This window comes from Mustela lutreola, chromosome 13 (assembly GCF_030435805.1).
Source record: "Mustela lutreola isolate mMusLut2 chromosome 13, mMusLut2.pri, whole genome shotgun sequence".
NCBI lineage: Eukaryota > Metazoa > Chordata > Mammalia > Carnivora > Mustelidae > Mustela > Mustela lutreola.
In genome coordinates this window covers 12,159,719-12,185,240 of record NC_081302.1, presented here as the reverse complement: position 1 = coordinate 12,185,240, position 25,522 = coordinate 12,159,719, and the positions used below count along the sequence as shown (strand labels likewise).

Sequence of the window (25,522 nt, the reverse complement as noted above, 5' to 3'; positions counted from 1 at the left end):
GGTTTTTATGGAGGCTTCATTACATAGACATGATTGATTAAATCACTGGCCACTGGATATTAATTCAATGTCCAGCCCCTCTTCTCCTCCATGGAGGCTGGGGAGTGGTGTACGCGTGGATGAAAGCTCCAATCCTCTAATCATATAATTGGTTCTTTATTTTTTCTAGAATGTAATGCTTTTATTTTATTTTATTATTTTTTTAAGTGTTCCAAAATTCATTGTTTATACACCACACCCAGCGCTCCATGCAATATGTGCCTTCCATAATACCGACCACCAGTTGGGTGAACCTGGTGGTAGGTACATAATTGGTTCTTTAAAAAGAAAAAACATTATTTATTTGAGAGAGAGAGCGAGGAGGGATAGAGAGAGAGAGAGAATATCTCACTCAGACTAGCAGACTCCACACTGAGCCCAGAGCCAACGCAAGGTTCAATCCCAGGACCCTGAGATCATGACCTGAATGGAAACCAAGAGCCAGCCTCTTGGGGTGCCTGGGTGGCTCAGCTGGTTAAGCAGCTGCCCTTGGCTCAGGTCATGATCTCGGGGTCCTGGGATCGAGCCCTGCATCGAGATCTCTGCTCAGCAGGGAGCCTGCTTCTCCCTCTCCCTCTGCCTGCCACCCTGCCTGCTTATGCTCTCTCTCTATCTCTCTGTCAAATAAATAAATAAAATCTTAAAAAAAAAAAAAAAAAAAAGAGCCAGCCTCTTAACTGACTGAGCCACCCGGGCACCCCTCATGTGATTGGTTCTTTGGGCAGCCAGCCCCCATCCTTAGGTGGGGACCAAAAGTTACCTCATTAACATAACAAGAGACACTTTGTCCCTCTCCTCACTTAGTGAATCCCAAGGGATTTATTTATTTGTTTATTTTTAAAGATTTTATTTATTTATTTGACACAAAGAGAGAGAGATCACAAGTAGGCAGAGAGGCAGGCAGAGAGAGGGGGGGAGGAAGGTTCCCTGCTGAGCAGAGAGCCCGATGCGGGACTCGATCCCAGACCCTGAGATTATGACCTGAGCCAAAGGAAAAGACTTATCCCACTGAGCCACCCAGGCGCCCCGCCAAGGGTCTTAGGAGGTCTGTGCCCCAAGCAGGGAAGACCAAATATATATTTTTATGATAAATCACAGTCTCACAGTAGTTAAACAGAAAAGGGGCTCAATCTGTTTGAGAAGATGATTCACAGGATTGCAGTCTTGAAGGTGAATGAAAGTTGAATTCATGGGTCTTCATGTTAGTACCATTACCTACTATTTAGGAAATGCAGAGCAATAGCTTGAATACTGAGCAAGTCTTTATGTATGGGATTCTTCTGTAGCCTTATCATTCTCACTAAAAGAACGGCTAAGTAAAATATTTAAGCACTGTTTCTGGTACAATCATAATAGACTCATAATAGTCATTAGAAGACATTGGGGAAGAAAAAAAAAAGAAGACATTGGGAAACACGACTTAATTACAAAGCAGAATATCAGGTAATATAGATGAGTTTAATTTGTTTACAGAGTACAGAAGACAGGAAAGAAGTAGAGCATAAGATTTATGACTATAATTTTTACAGTAATAAAAGGGATTATTTATAGTAACAGAAGAGATTAAGGGTTAGTTACTTTTTTAAAAAGATTTTATTTACTTATTTGAGAGACAGAGTCAAGCAGGCAGAGTAGCAGAAGGAGAGTGAGAATCAGACTCCCTGCTGAGCAGGAAGCCCAATTCGGGGCTTGATCCCAGGACCCAGGATCATGACCTGAGTCGAAGCCAGACACTTAACCAACTGAACCACTCAGGCACCCCAAGTGTTACTTACTTTAATTTGCATTTTCTAAGCTATCTGTAAGTATCTTACCTCCTGTATTGAAAAAGAAAAAAATCACGCCTGGGTGGCTCAGTGGGTTAAAGCCTCTGTCTTCTGCTCAGGTCATGATCTCAGGGTCCTGGGATTGAGCTCCACATCAGGCTCTCTGCTCAGTGGGGAGCCTGTTTCTTTCTCTCTCTCTCTCTCCCTGCCTGCCTCTCTGCTTATTTGTGATCTCTGTCTCTCAAATAAATAAAATCTTAAAAAAAAAAAAAAGACTTGTTAAAAAAAAAGAATTTACTACCCCTCATTTTATCATTTTTTGTTGGATTTATAGTATGTGCTACAAATTACAGGTTTTATAAGTATTTATTCCATACCTTCCTGTTTGCAAATATGGCTTTAAAATGCTAAGAAATATTTCATGGAACAGAGAAAGTCAAGAAAGATACTGCACATAGAAAGGAACCTTGAAAATACCATGCTTGTCTACTTGAATTAATTGAAGGATTTCTTTCCTTTGCCTTTTAATAGAATTTGTGCTCCGTGCTGTCACTCCAAGCATTCTTTTTTATTTCGTGTTTTTCTTCTTCTTTGTTTCCTTCACTTCAAGCATTTTAAATGACAACCAAAACCAACCAATTGGATATGATACTCCCTGTGCTCTTGTGAGAGTTGTAGACATGCCATAATTCTAACTCCATGAAATACACCCAGTAGCTAAGCTTTCTTGAACACTTCTTACTTGCCAGGCCACGTGTAGGCGCTCACCATGACGACAAGTGTCCCACATGAGGTAGGCAGCAGTAAAAACAAGAAGACCTGAGCACAGAGGTTAAGAAATTTGCTCAAGGTAACACAGCTAGTAAAAGGCACAGTCAGCATTTGAACCCACTTAGCCTGGCTCCAAAGTCCCTGTTCTTAATTGATATTATAGAAGAGAAAGTGGAGGCACGAGGAAGATGGGCTGCCCAGAACTTGCGGCTCCTCTGTGGGTAACTGGGCATTAGATGTTGGAAGTCTGAGCTGCCCACGTGGGCATGGAGCCACTCCCTTCCACCAACACAGTGCCCTGTGGGCACCACGGGTGTTGTCACGAGGGACCCGGTCTAAACAGTAATCTGATTGACTAACAACAAACCAGAAGTGTAGGAATTGCAGAGACTAATTTGAATTTCAGTGACTACTTTCTCAACCCATAAGATGGTTTAGTCATGGATCAAGGAACTGAGGCACAAGAACCAGAAGCAAAATAAATCCTTATAAGTTGTCTACTGGGCCAGACTACAGTGATGGGAAATTAATCTCCCAGAGGAGCATTTGTCAGTAGCCCTTTCTATCAAGAACTCAGAACAACAGGGCTGGACCAAATACTTACAAAACAAATTGCTGAAAAATAAGCAGAAGTTTGGTACGAGAAGACAACCAAAGGTACAGAGTCTTGAGGAAACCTGGCACAATTAGGGATCCAGGTTCATGGGAGATATGTCCCTCTAGGGAAGATCAAGATTAACCCAAGTATTCCGTACGCTGACCATGTCTCACGTTGAGATGGACCCGAGACAGCAAGCCATCAAGCGAGCCGTGACCCTGGACAACTTTGAGGATAGTGACATTTGAAGACCCAACTCTTAGTCAACTAAACAGCTTTCTCTCTGCTCATGAGGGAGGAAAGACCTCCTTACTCTTATGGTGAAGTTCAAGGAAAAAGACCAAACACTCGAGCACGAAGGAAGCCACCAGTGGCCGGGTGGGGTAGGGCAACAAATAATGTCAACTCACACATGCACAGAAAGGTTGTCGGGGATTCCATCATGGTTGAAGTCTGTGAGGTCATTAATTGAGCTCACTGCGGTGACCGCCTGTCCAATGGTGTAGACAATGGAGAGTGACACAATCGTCCTGTGTTGAAATGGGTTAAGAGAATCCAAGTTAGTGGTGCAAGACCCGTCCACTTCCTCTTCTCCCACAGAAAGTCCTCCTGCTTCCAAACACAAGAGCCCAGTCATGCGTATGCTCGTTGCTCAAACCTGAGTCAGGCTGGTAACTCTCGGAAAGGCAAGCTGCTGGACGATCTGTCGCTCAGCCGGTGAGAGTCCAGCAACATTGGTTAGGGCCAGGGGAAGGGGAAAAGGTCTGTTTCATCTTTGGACTACTTGAAAAACACAATGATTTCTTCTACCTGACTACTGAAATGAGAACATCTACGATTAAACAGTAAGAGAGACTTACCTTGTGCCTGGTAACAATGTTTGGCCTGGAGTGGGCCATGGGCTATTTTTGTACTGTATTGAATTCTCCGTGAATTTGGCCCAGAAGAGCCTCCACTGCCTCGCTCATTAAGTCCTAGGGACTTCTCGGTAACTATCTATTGGGTACACTCACGGAGCTGTTCCTACAGATCTGGGTGAGCACCCCATATCCTCTCTGCCCAGTGAGCCATGTGAGCCTTCCAGTAGCAAGCATATACATCGGGGAACCTCCATGTTCTCTAGACCTTAATTCCGTGCCTCACACATGATTAATGATGGATAGTATCCCTGCTACTATTTCAAGGGGAGACAAAGATGTTATCATTGTTTGGAGGAGGGGAAAAACTCACCAGCATTACCTGCATTCTCACTGTTCAATGCCAGGCACTGTACTAGACTCTGGGGATAGGATCTGAGCAAAACACAGCCTAGCAGCTCTCCTAAGAGTTTGATATGCCTTAATTCTTTGTTCCCACCATCCATCATTCCAAACCACAAAGCTTATCATTCCTTTTGGGCTTATTCCTTCACAACGAAGCTAGAAATACTCACTTGAACTTTCCCAGCCAGGAGTCAGCGATCAACGCGCCCAGAATCGGCGTCAGGTAGCACAGAGCCACAAACGTGTGGTAGATGGCCGTGGACAGATTATCATCCCATCCGATGAACCGTCTGAAGTACAGAATCAGGAGGGCTTTTGGCAGAGGGCAAGGGGAGTAGGAGGGAGACAAAGTTAGGAGCTGTGGTAACTCAGGCTCTTCGCTCAAGGGGAGATGGGTGAAAATCGTTACCTCGCATTCCATAGTAGGAAAATCTTTCACAGAACTCATTGACCACGATGAAGAAGATGCTCAAGGGATAGCCAAAGCAATCCTGATAAAAGGAAATGGTGTAAGATTGAAACATGCTCCTCACTGGGTCACAGTCACAGACAAAGCTAACGGCATGAAAAGTAGTTGATGGGTATTTAGTAACTTGGCACTGACTAACCAGAAGTGGATCTAGAACTCAGAAATTTTTATGCCCTCACACGCCACACAGAGACAACAGTGAAATAAAGCATCTAGTTTTCTCGTTCGTTCGAGAAGGACTAAACATTAGCATTTCCTCAAGAGAAGAAATTTCACACACAAACTCAAGACTGTTCCCACACCGATTCACGCAGATGACAGACATCTGGGAAGTGAAGGGAGCACAGCTGTGAACTTACACGAGCAGAATGGACTGGAATTTGCCAAATGAAGCTATGCAGAGAAGAAGAAAAAGGATACTCACCCGACACTTGGACATCCCTGAAAGAAAACCAAAACACCACTATTAGGTAATTAAAATATTTTTGCTAAGGCCGCGCTCAGACTCTGACTTCTCAGGCAGACGGATGTGCTGTCCAGACCCTTCCAGCTCTCTCTGGCGAGTGGGGCCTGGCATCGGATTTTCTTTTAATTAGCTCTGCAGGCCATTCTCGTTGTGGTCAGACTTGAAAGTCTCTGACTTTCGAGAATGGTGCCAAAGCCATTTCCTCCTTGAAACACTTCAGAGGCTGCTCATTGGCCACAGGATGAAATCCAAACCTTTTTCCATGCCTTTCATGATCTCACGCGGTCAGTGGGGTTTGGTGGGGATTCAGGGAGGGAAATATGAAATGCCACGGGGGCCTAACACAGCGAGGATCCGACCAGCTTTCCCCTTACCTGGGACGGCCTTCCTTCTAGCCCCTTCCGCACGCAGACAGGCCTCCTGCCCTTCTCAGCTCTGTTTGCTGAGCACGTGGGGCGCCCGCCCAGAGTCCTTAATGCACAAGACCGAATGTAACTCCTGGGTCAGCCCTGGCCCCTTCCTATCCTTGTCGTCCACCTGGCCACAGAGGACCTTCACAGAGCCCTGTCTGCCTCCCTGTGCTCCCAGAGCTCAGTGGTTTACATCTTTGGCTCCCCTCTAGGGGTATCCACCTCCCCACCCCCGATGTCTTTTCTAGTGCCCACCACAGAGCAGGGCCTTATTGTCAGAAGAAGAAATTGGAAGAGCAGGAAGGGAAAAAAACGTGAGCTTCCAAGTGAGCCAGTGCAAACCCAGCGTTGTTGACTCGACCTTCTAGATCCTAGGCGTACCCATCATGCCCACCGGCCCAGCCCCTGCTCTGGTCTCGCCTGAAATTTGATGACAGCTGTCCCATACCCTGTCTCAAGGCAGCTCCCTGCCCCAGAGCAAGGTCCTGTAGCTACCCGTGCCTGTCACAGAGCCCCTCCCCGGATCCTAGAATCCTTTGTTTGGGGGGACGCTTGAGCGCTCCCTGCCTCTGTTATGCATCAGTGACCCCACGGAAGGGTCCTCAAACTTCGGTGGGCCCCAGAACCACCGGGGGGCCTGTGAGAGTAGGTTGCTGAATCCCACACTCTCAGCAGATGACTCTGAGGTAGGGGGGACGGCCCCTGGAGTCTGCATGTGTCACAAGTCCCACAGGGGATGTCCCCGCTGGTTCAGAGACACCCCCCACTCTGGAGAACCACCCACAGGCTGCGATGTTGCCTGACTGATGCGCAGAAGTTGGCTTTATTACCTCCCCCGCCCCGAGCCCCACAGAGACACCCCGAGCCTGCCGCCCCGAGCAGGAAGCCAATACAGAAGCTGGCCTGTCGCCTCGCATTCTCGTTATGGGCCCGCCCTGAGCCCCAGCCCACATGAAACAAAACCGCAACTCTGCCTGAGGAACCCTGCGCTTGGCCCAGACCCCGGCGGTGGTCTGGGCCCCCAGCCACCCCCCTCGTGGGCCGGGGCCTGGTTCCTGATTCTGGTCGCCCTGCACTGTGGGCACCGGCACTTCCCCAGCTCTGCGTGGCCCCTGGCCTCACGTCACAAGGTCTTGCTTTTGCCCTCTCGAGAACAGTGGTGCTCCTTCAGTCCCTGTCCTAAGGCGAGGAAGAACTTGTCCTGGGCTCCTGGGGCGCCAGGCCCCACTCCTGCCATTTATAAAGTTCTGGAAGGAGAATCTTTGACACGGAGAGCCTGGTTGTCTCCCCAGTCAGACTTCCTTGTGGGCAGGAGCCACTTGAAGTGGTGGCAGGTGAAGTGCGTGAACTTGAGGGGGATGTGTGGCTGACTCACACTCGTGTGGCTTTCCAGCTGTGACCGGGGACGAGCCCAGCTTCCTTCCAGATAGCCCTCTTGTCAGAGGCAGACAACACCATGGCCCTCACAGGACCAGTGTAACAGTTCCGAGTGTGAAGCCCCCAGCCCAGGCCTGGTGCCTCACTCAGGAAGATGCTGCTACCTCAGAGTCCTCAGCGCCCCACAGGTCGGAAATCGAGTGTTTGTTGAATGAGTAAGTATTGCAGAGGCTCAGTCATATCTGTCATGGCGTCCCACGTTCGGATCCTGGCTCCAGCCTCCTTCTGCCTGTGAGGCCGCCCCACTGCATGTCGTCCCTGCGATCCCCACAGGTTTTGGCCAGTGAGGAGCCCTGGTGGGTGAGCAGAGGGGTCAGGTGTTCCTTTCCCTGCCTCCTCCCCAGAAATCACCTCAGACGGCTACACCCTCAAGACACAGTTGCAGCTCCTCTGAAGTAGGCCTTCCTCACACAGCCCTCTTTCCAGGCTCTGGTCACAGATTTGAACCACTTCCTGGGGGTGGTCACTGAGACCACCACTCCGGGCACCTGCATGGACATCAGTGGCTCCCTGCACCCCTCCCCCAGCCTTTTCCAAAATGTGTGTCTGTGTGTCTGTGTGTGTGTGTCTATGTGTGTGTGCGCGCGCGTGCGACTAATCACTCCTATTCCGAGTGTGCCTTCTGTGTCCGCATGGGACCATGACTGTGGCAGGCCACAAGCCAGTTTCGTCGCCAGCCCGGGGACTGCTGCTCACCAGTGGAGTAGAAGACCCAGTGGAATAAGCCAGTGGAATAAAAGACGCGCTTCTGAACAAATGCCTGCAGACAAGGCCGGCTTCGCTGTGGCAGAGCCCTGTCTTCTAGAGGAAACCGCAGGTGCGCTGCCTGCTTTTGCTCCCATAACGTGCTCTCACTACTGTCTCCCCACAGACCGGACGGAGCAAGCTGAGCACCCCTGCCCCGGGTTCAGACAGGTCCTTGCCCTAGGCCTTGACAGAAAAGCAGGAGGGAGGCCCAAAGACCCAAACCCAACAGAGACAGCCTGGAGCTTCCCCGCAATTGTTCCTTCCCTGTGGTTTCTCAGGACACGGTAGCGCCTGTAATTTTTTTTTTTTTTTAAGATTTTATTTATTTATTTGACAGAGAGAAATCACAAGTAGATGGAGAGGCAGGCAGAGAGAGAGAGAGAGAGGGAAGCAGGCTCCCTGCTGAGCAGAGAGCCCGATGCGGGACTCGATCCCAGGACCCTGAGATCATGACCTGAGCCGAAGCCAGCGGCTTAACCCACTGAGCCACCCAGGCGCCCCTGTAATTTTTTTTTTCAAGATTTATCTATTTATTTTAGAGAGAGTGAGAGATAATGAGGGTAGGGGCAGAGGGAGAGAATCCTTACGCTGACTCCCCGTGGGACGTGGAGCCCGATGCGGGGCTCGATCCCACAACCCAGAGATCATGACATGAGCCAAAACCAAGCCGGATGCTTAATCAACTGAACCACCCAGGTGCCCCACGCCTATCACTTTTAGGTAAAAAATACTGCTTACCATTATTATTTGGTGAACAGTGGGCGCTAAAGATTTTGTCTACTTCAAACCTAACCAGTTATGGAAAAGAGAGCTTTGCTGTTGTTCCAGAAACCACCACATTCAGAACTACGAAATGGCAGGTGAAACCCCTAAGCTCACCCTGGTGAACACCTGAGGTTTCGTACCCAGCCCTCACCCAGGAAGCTTGTTCTTTTCTGAAAGGTGCACATTCCAAAGAGCAACTCTGATTATTAGGGGTCAGAGGTTGCCAACCTCTTCTGCTGCGGGATTCAGGGCTCTTGGTGGATGGACGGTGCAGTCAGCATTTCTTATCTCACATCCGTGTCAATAGGGTCACTCTCTGAGAAAGCTCAAGGGCGTGGACGGGGAGCCTTATCCGTCCGTATCTGGACAGTACATCTAATCAGCGAGTTTGAGTGACCAGCGGTTCTGGCATCATGCGTGGGTCACTTGGATGTGACTGCTGATCGGAGTCAATAAAGCAGCATAGAATCAGGCATGCCAGGACCGGGCACAGAGTCCGCTCTGGCTCCTATTGTTATTCAAGGCTTAGCAGTGCTTTTGTCTTTCTTTTGGCCAAAGAATTTAATAAGATAAGTGTGCATTAGATGTTTCTGTGTTTACCGGCTTAGAGAGAGAGGAGGCAAAACCAAGAAAGACAGTCTACTAATAATTTCCCACTACCTAATGAAAACTCTTCATTTCATTTCTTACTGTCTAACAAAGCAGGTTCCATATTTTGGACCATTTAGGGATGGAAATTCTAACTGTAACGGCTCATGTTCAGAAATTAAGAATTCTCTCAGCAACATGATGCGTGTGAAGAGAGCATTTCTAGGACTTGGACTTGGGAAGTTGGAAGGAATGAAGAAGCTGCCCCTGTCTGAGCAGCTCTTACCTTTGGGCAGAGAGGAAACTCCTCTCCACCACCCCCAAGAGCAAAATTGAGGGAGTAAGCTATGTATTGCATTTAGGAATGAAACTCCTGCATGGTGTGGCGGGCAGAACCAGTGGTCCACAAGATGTCTGTGTCCCGACCCTGGAGCTAGTGATGTGTCACCTTCCACGGCCAGGGGACTCTGCAGATGCAACTAAGTTAAAGACCGTGAGATGGGGAGTTTATCCTGGATTATCTGGTGGTCTCCGTGTAATCCTATGGGTCCTTAAAAGAGTCAAAAGAGGAGATGTGAAGAAGGAAACAGAGGTCGGAGCGATGGTGAGTTTTAGAAGGTCAAGACGAGCCAAGGAATGAAGCTGGAAAAGAGAAGCAGCCAGATTCTCCCCCAGAGCCTCCAGAAGAAACACAGCCCTACGGACATCTAGATTTTAACTCAGTGAGACCCATGCAGGCTTCTGACCTCCAGAACTGTGAGATAAGAAATCCGTGTCCTTTTTAAGTCACTAAGTTTGTGGTTGTGTGTGACAACGGCTAATAGGAAATAAATAAGGATTTGCCGCAAGCTCTGTACATGGAGGTCTTTATCGCTCAATCCCTCACTGTTCACATAGAACTAAGACTCTAACCTCCAGCAAGTCTTATTTGCCTGCAAAGTGCTTTTTTTTTTTTTTTTCCAAATAATTCTTTCCCTTAGCTATGTTTTCTGTCTGGGGGTTCAGGAGTCCTGTCCCATGCCTGCTCAATGGGGTCTGGTGGCATCTTTCCTTGCTCTAAAGTCTGCAGGTCTACGTATAGACGATGCCGGCCATATAGACGATGCTGCCTTCCAGGTCTGCTGCAAAGAAGGAGGCGGTCTGAAAATGGCTTCGTAAACCGGGAGGAAAATGAGTTATGTTAATCAAGTCTGGATTCTTTTAGGTGGAAGGGCATGGGCCGGGGGGAGCAGGAGGGAAGCCTCCACTTGGGGACACCCCTCCTAATTGTGTGGCTTTACGGATTCAAAGCGGTCCACCTCTGGCCTGCCGTTCCGTCACCGAGAGATGCTGACGCCGCCTTTGCAAGCTGGTTGGTAAGATCAGATCTGCCGCAATGAAATGAACTTTGCTCTTTGCGGCATCCCGGAAAGACAGCTCGGTAGTGCAGATGGATGTGTGGCAGGGACTGATATAAGATGAAAATATGGGCAAGACCTTGTGATGGGGAACCCCTGGCAGGGCTGAGAAGGGCCCTCAAAGAAAGAGGCAGTCTTTATGACACCGTCCTGGGAGACGAGGCCACGGGGATTAGCAGGTTGGGGACAGGGGAAAACCAGTCTTCTTAAACACAAGCCACAGGAACAACCACCGATTTTCAACTAAGCTGCTGTTTTGAACGGGCAGCACTACAACGTGCCATGTGCGTGTGGCTGTAGGGGTTTCGGGATGCTGTTCAATTCCCCGCTGTCGTGCGATCTCTGGCCCGGCGGCAGCAGCTCCCGGGAGCCCGTCAGGGGTGCACACTCTCAGGCCCATCCCAGACCTACCCAATCCGAACATCCCTGGGGGAGGCCCCACCGGCTGCATGGGATCAGGCCCGCCGTGGTCTGGGAGCCCCTCATTGCTCCAGAGCGATGCTGGGGAGCAGGCGAGGAAGGGGTCTGGTGTGAAGGTATGTGGCAGCTCAGGACCAGGCGATCGGCTCCTCTGATGTGATTCTGGCTGTGAGGAGCCAGAATCATCTGCCTTGTCTGATGATGCCTTGTCCCAACCTTCCCCGTCTCCCTTCCACCCCAGCGGACCTGAGCGTCCTCAGACGGAGCGATTCAGGATGGCTCTCTGGTGCCTGTAAGGTCAGACCTGCCGCTCGGCACAGCACAACCAGCCCTCCAGCATCCGACCTCCAGCTTCCCCCGCCCCACCGTCAGGCTGCACGACTTCCATTCTCTCTCCGCACCAGGATGCTTCAGAGCCTCTGCTGCCATGAGGGCCGTTAGCACCTCGCCCCGCCCCATGGCCTCCCAGATACTCTCTCTTCCTTTTAGATTTCTCTTTTCTTCAACAAAGATTTTATTTATTTTATCTGAGAGAGAGAGAGAGAGGGGGCAAGCACAAGCAAGAGGCAGGGGAAGAGGGAGAGGGAGAAGCAGAGCAGGGAGCCTGTGCCGGGCTCGACCCCAGGACCTGAGCCAAAGGCAGACGCTTAACCTACTGAGCCACCCAGGTACCCCCTTTTAGATTTCTCTAGTCTTTTTACAACTGCCCTGGCAGAGCGCCGTTGTTCTGACTTCTGAACCGACAGAAGTCCTAGAGCCTCACATACCAGAGGCTCTCTCCCCGCCTTTCCGGTGTGGAAATCAAGTGTGCACCACTTCAAAAAGAGCCCAGCAGGGTGTAGGCTCAGGGTCACTGCGGTGGACCTAAGTCGAGGTGACAGGAGGCATGGGGGCAGGCAGGAAAGGGCTGAGTGCCTTGTGTGGCACACTTGGTTTGTTTTTTCCAAAAATTGATCAACTTTGATTAAGAAGAAGCACTCTTCTTTTCTGAAATGGGCTAGTCCCGGACCGTGGTCAGGTGAGCTTTAGGACAAGTGTTGTGCCTGTCGTCCGGGCCCTGGCTTCTGGAATGATCCATCTTGAGGTTGTTTCTTGCCCGACTTGATCATTATTTTTCTTACTTGGCGCTGTCGCTGCATTTCCCACCCTGAGGGCCCCTCTGCTCCATCCGGCATTTGTGTGCCCGTGAGAGGACCGTGATGCTTGAAGCCGGAGGCTGCCCCGGGAGGCAGGGCTGGGCTGGACTGTGGCTTGGGTCCAACAAGAAAAGGTGTCCCTGGGTGGAGCACGGCCGCATTCCAGCCCCACAGGACCTCACACAGGGTACTGCCTGCACGTCGATGGCCAGGTCCTGTCCATCTTTCTGTTCTGTTCTTGTTGTTGTTTTTAGTAGAAAGACTCTTTTCCACAAATACGGTCTTCCCCACTATCTTTCCTCTGCTCCGTCAGCAAACGACTACTCCACCAGGACACACGGATGTCTGGTTTCCAGAATGCCAGTTCAACCAAGGTATCCCCGCGAAAAGCAAATGAGTTATCGGTCCTTTGAGAACTAGGAACGTCAACTAAACCCGAATTACATGAAGCTAAACACGGGGAAACCAGGCTGATGGGAGCATATAGGTCTCATTAAGTGACGTTGGCACGGTGTCACGGCGGGGACCAGCTCAGTCTGGGGGCGCTGGTGTCCCTGTTTCCATACAGGCCACACAGGCTAGAGGCATGATGAGCCCAGCTGGTGAGAAGACAGGAGCAGAGTCCAGAACTGCTTAGCTGTATGTGGTTCACAACTGTGTCGCCCCCTTGTGGCAGGAGCAGGACTGCAGGACTCCCTGGTGATGCTAAGCAGCCCAGCCTCACTCTCGTGTCGTCCTGGGCGTGGCTGACCGCCGCGCCTCCACCACCTCGCCCTCAGCCTGCGGGTCCCACGGTTGGGTCAGAGGGAGGCAGCCCTGGGTCTGCGCATTAGCTTGCCGGGGCTGCGGTGGCAATGAGCTTACAAACGGAATGGCTTCACACGACAGAGACGTCCTCCCACAGTCAGGAGGCAGGGGTCCGAGACCAACGTGTCAGCCGGGTGGCTCCTTCTGAGGCTGTGAGGGGAATCTGTCCCCGCCTCTCCCCAGCTTCTAGGGGTTACTGACCCTCTTAGACGTCCTCTGGCTCATGATAGCTCTACCCAGACCTCTGTTTCCATCCTCACACGGTCTTCTCCCTGCGTGTGTGTCTGCGTCCAAATGTCCCCTTGGTAGAAGGACACCGGCGGTATTGGACTGGGGGTCCCCTGGTACTCCAGGATGACCTCTCTGACCTAATTACCTCTGTGAAGGCCCCATTTCCAAAGAGGGTCACACCCATCGCTGTAGGTTATAGGCATCCTTTTACCTTTTAAAAAAGATTTCCACACGGGACTGTCTAAATTCATAGGCTTCAGAGGCCACAGTGGCCGCCTCTGGTGGTTTTATACATAACCCCTGTCTTTTAGCACGTAGGTTCCAGAATTACAGACATGCATCCCTGAGGGCTGTTCCCATTCTCCTTCCGTAAGAAATGACCGCTCCAGGCCCCAGGAGCCTCCTGACTTTTGACGGGTTCAAAGATTGTTTACTTCCCAGTTGAAGGAAAAGTTTCCCCAGGCAGGAGGGTGCCACAGGTTAATGTGTAGTAAGCTGTTACGCAAAACAGAAAGTGCCCAGGGCCAGGCCCAGGTTCTGCCTCAGGCGTGGGCAGGGGAGGTCACTCAGTTCCAGCAGGCTCTAGGTCGAAGCAAGAGTGGGAAGCACAGGAAGCAGCAGCAAACTGCCCAACAGGTAACAGAAACAAGTCCGCAGCATCAGCCCTGAAATACCGTGTGTCGTCACAGGTGAGAACAATGCCAAAGGCATGAAAGTGTCACCAAATCAGAAGTAACCAACCTCCTGGTCTTTTGGGGGGTATGTTTTGGAAGCCATTCAGTTAGAGACCCTAAATTCCATTACTTATTTATTTGAGATCCTAAATCTTAGACACAAAGGTTTTTTTTGTTTGTTTGTTTTTTGTTTTTTTCTCTTAGATGTTAGTTCATGACTGGAAAAAATGCTTATGATCACAGGAAGTGTGAAGTTAGGCTACAAAGTGATCTATAGCACCTCCATTCCCCCCACCACCACGGTGATATTTAGGCTGTACATGGCTTCATCCCTATCATGAGAATATCTCTAAGAAATTTCTGGAATGGTAAAATATGTGCATTTTAAAGATTTATTCATTTATTAGAAAGAGAGAGAGAGATGAATGAGGGGAAAGGCAGAGGGAGAGAGAGAGAAGCAGGCTCCCTACTGAGTGTGGAGCCCAATGATCTCACAACCCTGAGATCATGGCCTGAGCTGAAATCAGTTAAATGACTGAGCCACCCACATGCCCCAATAAATGGCTGTTTAGAACAGACTAGCGCTATACTCCAAATCCACCTGTCTTGCTAGGAAAGATACTAGTCATTACATGTAGCACCTTAGCTGAAGATGGAGACCACAGTGGTGTCCTCTTTACACACAAAGAATACTTCCTGCCTAAAGTCATATATAACTGACATACATCTTTCAGAACAATATTTTATTAGTATATATTCTGGGTTGAATAGTGTCCCCCAACACTCATGTCCTTCCTCGAATCTCAGATTGTGACCTTCTTTGAAAACAAGAACTTTCCAGATGTAACGATTTGGGATGAGGTTGTGTTGGAAAAAGCTGGGTCCCTAACCCCACATGCTTGGTGTTCTTATGAGAAGACAGGCGTGTGAAGACAGAGCTTCACAGAGGGGAGGTGACATGAAGACACGTGGGGGGAAAATGGCAACGTAATGATGAAGACAGACCGGAGTGACCCATCTCTAAGCCAAGAATGCCAAGAACTGTGGACAACACCAAAGCTATGTGAAAGTCATGGAGTAGATTTTTTATAGCCTTCAGAGAGCACATGGCCTTGCAGACACTTTGAATTTGGATTTCCAGTCTCCAGAACTGTGAGACTACATTTCTGCTATTATTATTTTTAAAGATTTTATTTATTTATTTGACAGAGAGATAGAGAGTGTGCAAGTAGGCAGAGCGGCAGGCAGAAGGAGAGGGAGAAGCAGGCTGTCTGCCAAGCAGGGAGCCCCACACAAGGCTCAATCCCAGGACCTTGGGATCATGACCTGAGCTGAAGGCAGCTGCTTAACTGACTGAGCCACCCAGGCACCCCACTTCTGCTGTTTTAAACAATTCAGTTTGTGATACTTTTGTTACAGCAGCCACAGGAAACTCATACACCGTGTGAGCTGACATGTTTTGATGAACTGAGGAAAAAAGTTTGCTCTTCCAAGAACATCCCAAACGTACTTTCTGATATGTCCTGCTAGAGCTTACAATAAAATCTTGAAGCAGAATGTAGAAGTTTCAAGACCTGGTCTGTGAGCTTTCAATGGGTCTTCTTATGTGAGTACATTCTGCGAATGTACTTAAATCTGATTCTTGAACCAAGCTTTCCTTGGGGTATGTGCCCAGTTTCACATGTCCCCACACAACAACTGGATGGCTCTACACCCTCTCCAATGACAGGCTTCTTTCAGAAGCCCTGTGGGAGGACCTGGCTGGTGTCCAGGCTTAGAGGAACTAGGTCTTCCTCCTTCTCCAGAAAGTTTGTGGAAGATGCTATCCCTTCCCTTCGGGGCCACTTTCTAGCTGCTGAGACTGTCCTTTAACTCTGCACCACCTACAGATGGTAGCCGCACTTGTTCTGAGGCTTGGCAGCAAGTGGAGGTTCGGCAGCAAGCAGAGGCATGGGGGTGAGCAGATGCACAGCATGGCGCATCTGACCTGGCCCCCTTTGCAGCAACCCCATGAGATGACCCCTCCATCCAGGTGATACATTCCTGGGCTCCAAAACCAAGAGACGACATTACAAAACAGAGGTTCCCGGGTTTTTTATGTTGCAACCCAGGATTCTGAGTCAGTGGTTCTCACTCATTTGCAGATAATACTGCTCTTATTCTTTAACTATCATCACAGAAGAATGTGGAATGTTCCTCAGAGTCCACCCTTGTTTTTATATCCTTCATCAGCTCACCTGGGACACCCACCCACATTCTCTGCTGCTAGGGATAGGATCGAGATACCATTGGGTCAGAGAGCAGCCGCAGCACAGAGAGGTGTTAGCGGTGTGAGGGTGACCAGCTGAGTGACCCATGCCCTACCCCCAACCTGACCCCACCCTGGTTCCTGCCATGCACAACTCTACCCTGGAGAACAGATGGTGGTCCCTCTTGCTAGTGAACGAGCCAGCTAAGGAATCCCTCATGGGCTCCTTGTTCTCCAGTAACTCAAAGGGCAGCAGGAAAAGTATTAATAAAAAAATCCAAATAAATCAAACATGGAATAATTCTACCCTGGGCATTCTGTAGAGGTGTGAAGGACTGGGTCAAAATTCAGCATGAAGATGGCACACCCTCCAGCTTTGACGAGACACCATTAGCTGCTGCTTTCACTGACTAGTAAAGCCCCACAGTAGGGAAAAATTTGTTTCTGGGCTTGTGTTCCTGCCCCCCAGGCTATGAGTTTCTTTAAGAAACTCATCAGGCGTCAATCAGGGATGCAGGTTCACCACCGGCCCCCTCCCCCGGCAGCCATTGGATTCATCCCTCCTGCTCTTCCCTACCCTACAGTCTTGGCCTGCGCAAGCTAATCTTCAAATTCTAGCTACCAATTTACTGCCAAGCCAGGGGCCAGGCTGCACTAGATCTTACTGCCACGATCTCCGCTGCAGGGCACAGCAACGATGTCTGGGCATGAGTGCGGCCTGAGAAAAACAGAGCCTGTCAGTGAGAGTCATTCTGAGCAATGGTTCTCCTCGTGGGGTCTTGGGACCAGCAGCAGCAGGACATGGGAACTTGTAGAGATGCTGATCCTTGAGCGCTGCCCCAGAAGTGGAGACTCAAGGGCTGGGGCTCGGCATCGTGCGGGAATTAGCCCTCACTCTGGTGACTGTGATGTAGACTAAAGACTGAAGACCGCTGACCTCCAGACATGTCAGCCTGAAAGAACCCCGGGTCAGAAGTTCTCTCTTCCTGCTGTCTGAGGGGCCCATGATTCCCCCAAGGGTCTGATGCCCAGGGTCCCCTTCGAGAGAAACTCCAGCTTCTAGCTGGACACTTACAGCCCACAGCAGGTTGCCAGCCTCCCTCAGACTTCAGCACCGTTCTTTGGTTTACCCAAGACCTTCTAGAAAGAAGGAAGAATGTGGAAGAACTTTTAAGTGACCAGGTTTGCGGCACCTTCAAAACTAGTCCACCGGGGCGCCTGGTGGCTCAGTGGGTTAAAGCCTCTGCCTTCAGCTCCAGTCATGATCTCAGGGTCCTGGGATCGAGCCCCACATCGGTCTTTCTGCTGAACAGGGAGCCTGCTTCCTCCTCTCTCTCTCTCTCTGCCTGCCTCTCTGCCTACTTGTGATCTCTGTCTGTCAAATAAATAAAATAAAGTCTTTAAAAAAACACACACACACAAAAAACAAAACAGTCCGCCATTTGATGCCTGGGCAGAAAGCTGACTGGAAAAGCTCATCAGAATCCCACAAGACCGGTGGGAGGCTGAGGGGTAGGGGGGGACAGAACTATAACCAACCATTCTTCATTAAGTGAATGAATTCCTCCTGCCTGGAGGATCTGGCAGGAGCTTGGGTCATAGAACCTGAAGCCTCTTCACACTTCATTTTCGCAAAGTCAAATACGGGAAGTAGTTTGTTAAGAACAGCAACCTCAGCGCAGACTCCTGCTCAGCTCTGGGGACGGGAAGGATATGGGAAATCTTTAGCAGAAGCATCCCCAGCCCCACAAGGCCTCCCCTGAGAGGTTCTCCGCCAGCCGGAAGCCTAACTCACGAGACGGCTCTCGGAAGGCAGCCTCCTGTCCATCCCTGGCTCTGAGAAGCGTGCCCGGACTTTAAAGCACGAGTAGGCGAGCAATGGTTCGTGGCCCAAATGCAGCTCGCCACCTGCTTCTCCACGGCTCCCGAGCTAAGAATGGTTTCCATGTTTTTAAATGACTGAAGAACAATTTTTAAAAACTATCTCGTGACACACAAAGATTACAGAAAATTCCAATGTTCGTGCCCGTGAGTAAAGTTTTATGGGAACACGGCTCTGCCCATGTGTTTATATATATCTCGCACTTTAAGGGTGGAATTGAGTGTCGCCACAGAGACTGGCTACCTCCTAAAGCTGAAAACATTTACTATCTGGCCCTTCGCAGGAAAAGCTTGCCAACCTCTCTTGAAAGCAAAGGGTCTGCAGTCCATGATTGTAACTGGACTGCGGCCAGGCTTAGCTCTGCATTGAGATGTCCAAAGCGACTTTTCACCCACTTTATTCTTGTGGATCCTTGCCGCTGGAGTACTGAGTCTAACCAATGGTATAATTCTGACTCTCACTGCACCCCTCACTTTCCTACTTCATCCAAACTTCTGCTCCCCATTCCCGGGGTCAGCCAACGAGCCTGGTGTGAAAACTAGTTCCAGTTTCACATGGGACAGAATCAGCTGGAAGCAAAGGTGTTTCTAAGCTCCGTTGCCTGGCTTCCCCCGCTCCATCCCCGGCCGCCCGACGGGTTCACCCAGCGTGCCAGGTGTTCCCTCTTCAGTCAGGAGGGGCCCTGAAGCAACTTCGGCAGGATCTAAGTGCCAAAGATCTATTCTCGCGAGGAGAGGTTACTGCTACCTTTTATTTTAAAATCTTTTGTTCTACTTATTACCTAAACTTAGATATTGAAACTGTAGGACTTGAGTAAACATACAACTGGTGTGTGGGTATAATGCTACTCACATGCTATGCCAGTCTCAGTTGGAACAACAACAACAACAACAACAAAAAGCCACCACTGAAGGACCGGTTTGCAAACTGGAAAGAATCAATTCATTTAGGACGACATTCATTTGGAACAATAACAACAACAACAACAACAAAAAGCCACCACTGAAGGACCGGTTTGCAAACTGGAAAGAATCAATTCATTTAGGACGACACTTCAGAAGCTAACAGTGTTCATTCACCGATAACCAGGCTGCCCACAGCTAGCTTGATTGGAAGTATTTTAGGAAAGTCCAAACTTAAGCACAGACGCTTCTCAGGTATTTGTATCTAAAACTCGAATAACTACTCAGATCACCTCCCGGAGAAGTCACACGGAGTGACGAACAAATGACAGGGGGAGGTAAGGATCCAGAACTCCAGCCCAGGAGTTTATCAGCTGGCGAAGCACATACCACTGACAGCCTCTCCCTCCCCAAGAGCGGCTGTAGCATAGGTGGCCACCACTAGAAGCCCCGAGTGTGAACCGGGACGCATCGTGGTACAGCGAGACATTTGAGCTTGTCACAGTGGTGCACCCCCTGGTTCCACACTCGTACACAGCCTGACACAACCATGGAGGTTGCTACCGATACTTCTAGTGGCTGAGGAAATCGAAGCCCCAAAAGGTTAATTTACTGACACCAAATCATAGAGGTGGCACGTGGTAGACGGGAACAGAATTGCGAGGTGGTCAAAGCCAGACCTGGTTCTCTCAGCCATGCGGCCACATTGCACCTGCCTGGGCTCATCCGGGGCATGACTTTGGGGGAGTCCCTTGACCTGCTTTCTCCATTTTTAAGGGAAAAGAGGGCTGGGACGATGGGCTCTGCTCTCTGCTTCTGCCTCCTGCCCCGGGGTCTGCTCTGAAGCAGGCAGGATTAAGATCTTTCCTCCAGGTGCTGCGGACACTCCACGCCTGCGGGGACTAGCTACTCTCCTTGAGGGCCTTCTGCTGAAGCCTCAGGACAGTGGCAAGATGGATAAGAAGGGCCAGCGAGGGCCCCCAGTTCCCCCTGGGGCCAGCCAGGGAGCTGCGGGGTCGCCTGGCCAGCCACGGGCAAGGGAGGTGCCAAGGCAGCCGCTAAGCGCCCGCCCGCTGGTTAGAGGGTCTGGGGTCCTGCTATCACGGGCGCGACCCCGTCCAGTTTCAAGCCCAATCCCAGCCACAGGCTGAGAACACGGGGACCGGGATTCCTAGCAGGAGGCCGGGTCAAGGTGACGGTATCGATTCCTGCCACCTTTGAGTCTGGGCGCCTCGGGCTCTCCCGGTTTCGCGCAGAGACCGAGATCGGGGCCGGCGACTTGCCCGCAGCCCGAGGGACCCGGTTCTCCCGAGCCCTGGTCGCTTCCCACCCCCGCGGCGTGCACCCGTCCGCGGCTCCAGGCCTCCCGGCTCCGCGCTCACGTCTGCCGGCCGCCGGCGACTGCGGGGACCGGCGTTGCAGCCGAGCCAGCCCCGCGGCGCCCCCGGTGCAGCGACCCCAGCGCGCAGCCCCCTCACCCCCCCGCCCCGCTCCCCGGAGACCCCGCGCCTGGCCGCGCCACCTACCCATGGTGGCGGCTCCGAGGGCTCCGGCGCCGACTGGCGAGCGGGCAGTCCAGGAGAGAGGACTTTTTTTTTTTTTTTTTTTTTTTTAAGGTGTCGCTCTTATAACTTTGTTTCCAGGCCCGGCCCAGCCACCTGTGCAGCTGGAGGTGTGCAGGCGGGGCGGCCGGGCTCCACCCTCGGAGGCGGGGGCCCGCAGGGAGCAGAGGTGAGCGCCCCTGGAGCCCCAGCGAGGGGACAGCCGGCAGGGGCCAGCCCGGGTCTTCCCCGTCCCGCCCCAGGCCCCTGGGGGCGGGCACAGCGCGGGTGACAGGAGCAGCGGCCAGAAACCCGGGCTAGGGACGCCCCAACGTGGGCGCCCAGCTGGTCCCCGGGAGGGCTTGTGACAATGCAGGTTCCCCGGCCTCCCCGCCGATTGCGGGCTCGGTAGGGCAGGGTGCGGCCTGAGAATCTGCATTTCTAACCGGTTCTAAGGGGATGCCCCTGCTGCTCCAGGGACCCCACGCTGGAAACCACTAGGCGGGGGAAACACCACTTCTGTGTGAGGAAGCAAAACTGGGCACAACCCTGGTCCGTGGTCCGTGGTGCGTGTGCGCGCGCGCGCGTGTGGGGCTTTACCTGGGGTGTGAACCCGGCAAAGAGTTTCTGGAAGACTCTACCTCACCTTCCTTTAAGAACAACGAGAACAAAAATGATAATGATAATAGGGCCACGATCTCCTGATCATTTCTGTTTCCTGGTCTGACTCCAGGGAAAGCGGGCTTGGGCTTTGCAAATACTGAGAGGAAACATGACAAGGGAAAATGAAGGGAGTTTCTGTTTTTTCAAATCATGGCGAAGTACACGGAAAACGTACACTGTCACGGCCAAGTGTACAGGGAGTGGCACCGGGTGCCTTCCCGTCGCCGTGCAGCCGCCACCACCGCTCGTCCCCGGGGCTTTATCCTCGCCCCAGACGCAAGCTCTGCCCACGGGACTCTTCCTCTCTGTCCTCCCTCCCGGCCCGGCCACCAGCATTCTGCTCTCCCTCCCCACGACTCCGAGCGCTCCACGCGCCTCCGACAGGTGCAAGCACGCGGCGCTCCTTCCCCTGGTTCTAACGTCGGCGGGATCCGTCCACGTCGGCGCAGCCGTCGGACCGTCCCCCGCTCGCAAGGCGGATCCCTACCCGGCCGCGTGCGCGCCGCGTCTTGTTCGCCGGTTCGTGTCTCTGGGGCCCTCGTCCCCGCAGTGCCCCCTCCGCACGCCCGCCGGCTGGAAGGCTGGTGCGCGCGGAGAAGCCCCCTGGCCCGGCAGCGCTTCCCCAGCCGCGGCTGGACCCCGCGCTTCTCGGGCTTTCTTCCCGGGAGCTGGGGGAGGAGAAGTGTCTGCAGGTGATGGCTTAATGGCTACCCGCGGGGCAGCCGGTGGTGTTACTGGAGGCCTGGGGGGTGCAGGCAAAGCGACTGCATCAAGCAGAGCAAGGCCGCCCGCACTGAGGGGAGGACGCCGGCTCGGCGGAGTCCGAAGCCTGTTCCTGTTGTTGGCCTGTCACCAGAGGAGCCACCGGTGGACAGGTGAAGCCGTGACAGCTGGTTTTGACCACAGTTTTCTCTGCGGGGTGGTACTTCTGTTGAGCTCATCGAGCCTGAAATCCTGAGCCACGGGAAAGCCACAGTTGGTCCAGGCTAGTGGTTCTCAAAGTGAGGTTCCCGGACCAGCAGCCTCCGCATCAGCTGGGACTGGCGACAAATGCAAATTCTTGGGCCCCAACCCTGATCTACTGAATCAGGAACTCTGGGCATGAGATGCAGGTGACTTTGTAGAAGCTGTGAGGCAAATGCTTTTTCTTCCACCTGTGAGCAGAATCCTTCATTTGGCGGCTGTTCATCACCACTAAGTACAACCTGCTGCTGTAGCCATGGGCACTGGGCAAATGGCCCGCTCCCACAGAGCCCGCATGCTTTCCCTTCTCGAAGGGTGTGAAGGGGCAGGTTACTCAAGACGGAGGAGCATGAATGAAGGACAAACACTAAGGGGTACCAGAGACGAGCTCTACTGACCCTGAGTAGATCAGCAAATCCCAGTATCCACCAGAGATGAGCTCTACTGACCCTGAGTAGAACAGCAAATCCCAGTATCCACTAGAATTTCTGGGATGGGCTGGACTTGGAGGCCACGCATTTCTCACCTGAAACTCGTTGGCGTTTGTGTATTTAAGGGAGTAACTGCCTTGGAAGCCTCATGGACAAGCCCCTCTGTACCTCTCCCTTCCCCTCAGCACTCCGCGGGCTGCTTTCCCAAGGTTGCCATAACACATTAGCACGATCTGATATATAACAGAGTTATCCTCTCCCAGTTCTGGAGGCAAAGGGGTCTGAAATCAAGGTGTGGACTGTGTGCTCGCTCTGAAGGCTCTCAGGGAGGATCTGTCCTCGCTTCTTGCAGCTTCTGGTGGTTTCAGATGTTCCTTGGGTTGTGGAGGTGTCGCTCCTGTGTCTGCCTCTGGCTTCACACAGCTTGCCCCTGAGTCTCCTCTTTTCTTATTAGGGCACCTGTCCCTGGATTTAGGCCCACCCTAAAGTGAGATGATCTCATCTCAAGAGATTTTATTCCATCTGCAAAGATCTGTTTTCCAAATAGGGTCCATTCATAGGTTCCAGGTAGATGAATGTTTGGGGGAAAGGGGGGCACCATTGAACCCACGACATTCTCCAAAGGGCTCCACGTCTAAGAATATGCAGAATTGGCAAGCTGGTCCTAGAGAAACAGAACTGTGGTTTGGCCTCAGAGGACAGGCCTTATGAGAAACTTCTGGGGGGAAGTGAATGTTAGTGGTAATGATGAGATGAGCACAAGATGGCAGCAGGGACAGTCGTCCACACCTAGACCCTTCCTTATTTTCTACTTAGCGTAGCACTTAAATGGTACGAAGTTCTGTGGTACTCTATTCCAGTAAGAATGCTGCCTTCAAAAGGCAGCTTGAGAACTTTATGGAGTAATAAAGTATCATTTTCTCCAGCTCTATCCCTCAGATTGCTTGGCTGTAAAGATTTTATAATCAGTTCTTCCTCAGAGGAAAATTGAGTAGAAGTTTCCTTACCTATCAAGCATCTAGAGATGCTGATGGTTAAGGAGCAGACTCTAAGAAAAAACAAAACAAAACAAAACAGAAAAAAAACCCAGCAAAAACAACAACAACAAAACCCCAAAAATGGGTTCCATGGCTATCTATCTATCGGAGAAGAGAGATTCTGAGAAATGGGAAGAGGCAGGGGAAGGAGGAATCTGAAATATGAACAGGTACGGAAAGCCATTCAGACCACAGGTGCCTGGAGAAGAGAACAAGCAACTGGGCCAAATTCATTCCAAGGTGCTTGTCTGGAGACCCCGCCTGCGTCACGTCTGCTGGAAAGGAGCGTCCTACACCCGGCTCTGAGCACTTGTCTGCTGCAATGCCCCTGCTGGGCAACACGGGGATACATACAAATCTAAGATGATTTCCTCGCCTTTAACATGCCTCTCTTTTGAATGCTCCAAAACAGCTTTAGCTGGACGTATTTAGATCTGGTCAAACTCTTTCCTAAAGTGAGGGAATGATGGACTCCCAATTCAGGGTGTGGACACCTTGGATGTGAGGGCACAGCCTGGAAAGCCAGCGGAGAGGGCACTGCAACTCCAAGTTTTCGATGATGTCCTAGTGCGAGGTTGGGAGGTGGACTCGTGTTGTAGTTAGAAAGGCTTAGACGACAACATAGAATGTTCTCTGAGCATCTTCCGTGGGTCAGGGAGTGGTACACTCCCAGGGTTTTAAGAGCCTCACAACTGATTTGAGAAAGTTGTTGGTTCAATGGCGTCACCCACGTGACCTTGAGCGAGTTGCCTTCCCTTGCTGGGTTTTATTTTCCTCTCTTGTCACCCAGAGAAACTTCTCTAAAACTGGGTTCATTTTCTTCACAAAATTTCTTCCAAAGTAGAGGCTGATTGTGGTATTGGGTTTATTGTGGGAAAGAGAGATTATTGTCACTGTTGAAAGGTAATTATTTATGATGGGAATCATTGTCAGAAATACTCATGCTGCCTTCTTGTCATCTGTGTCCCCCACTACAGGCGCTTAGTAAATTCTCAACAAATATCTGCTATGTGACCAACAGACTCATTCTTACAATGTTGTGGATCAACCTTTTTCCACATTAAAAAAAAAATACGTGGATATTAAATATACATGTGTGTAAAATAGAGCTACTCTATGACCCAACAATAGCACGACTGGGTATTTACACCAAAGATACAAATGTAGTGATCCAAAGAGGCACCTGCACCCCAATGTTTATAGCAGCAATGTTCACAATAGCCAAACTATGGAAAGAGTCCAGATGTCCATCAATAGATGAATAAAGAAGATGTGATACATATATACAATGGAATATTATGCAGCCATCAAAAATGAAATCTTGCCATTTGCAATGATATGGATGGAACAAGAGGGTAATATACCAGGAGAAATAAGTCAATCAGAGAGAATTATCATATGATCTTACTCATACACAGAATTTAAGAAACAAGGCCGAGGATCATAGGGAAAGAGAGGAAAAAATGAAACAAGACAAAACCAGAGAGGGAGACAAACCATAAAAGACTCTTTTTTTTTTTTTTTAAGATTTTATTGATCCACCTGACAGAGAGAGAGATCACAAGTAGGCAGAGAGGCAGGCAGAGAAAGAGGGAGAAGCAGGCTCCCCGCCGAGCAGAGACCCCTGATATGGGACTCAGGACCCTGAGATCATGACCTGAGCCAAAGGCAGAGGCTTAACCCACTGAGCCACCCAGGTGCCCCCCATAAAAGACTCTTAATCTTAGGAAACAAACTGAGGGTTGCTGGAGGGGAGGGGGTGGGGGAATGGGGAGCCTGGGTGATGGACACTTAGGGAGGGTATGTGTTGTGAGTGCTGTGTGTTGTTTAAGACTGATGAATCACAGACCTGTACCCCTGAAACAATAATAC

General features: G+C 50.9%; 1 protein-coding gene across 1 annotated transcript in view; it reads right to left on the bottom strand.

Annotated features, from left to right (window-relative positions):
* The window catches only part of SLC15A1 (solute carrier family 15 member 1), a 50,067-nt gene extending 29,412 nt beyond the window's left edge, over positions 1 to 20,655 (bottom strand). The window contains exons 1-5 of the mRNA XM_059144450.1: positions 20,542 to 20,655; positions 5,330 to 5,346; positions 4,846 to 4,927; positions 4,607 to 4,748; positions 3,585 to 3,704 (exon numbers count right to left, since the gene is read on the bottom strand). Of these exons, the coding sequence (XP_059000433.1) occupies positions 3,585 to 3,704; positions 4,607 to 4,748; positions 4,846 to 4,927; positions 5,330 to 5,346; positions 20,542 to 20,545 (365 nt within the window). The 5' untranslated portion in view covers positions 20,546 to 20,655. The remainder of the gene's footprint in view (positions 1 to 3,584; positions 3,705 to 4,606; positions 4,749 to 4,845; positions 4,928 to 5,329; positions 5,347 to 20,541) is intronic.
* Positions 20,656 to 25,522: the final 4,867 nt, after the last annotated feature.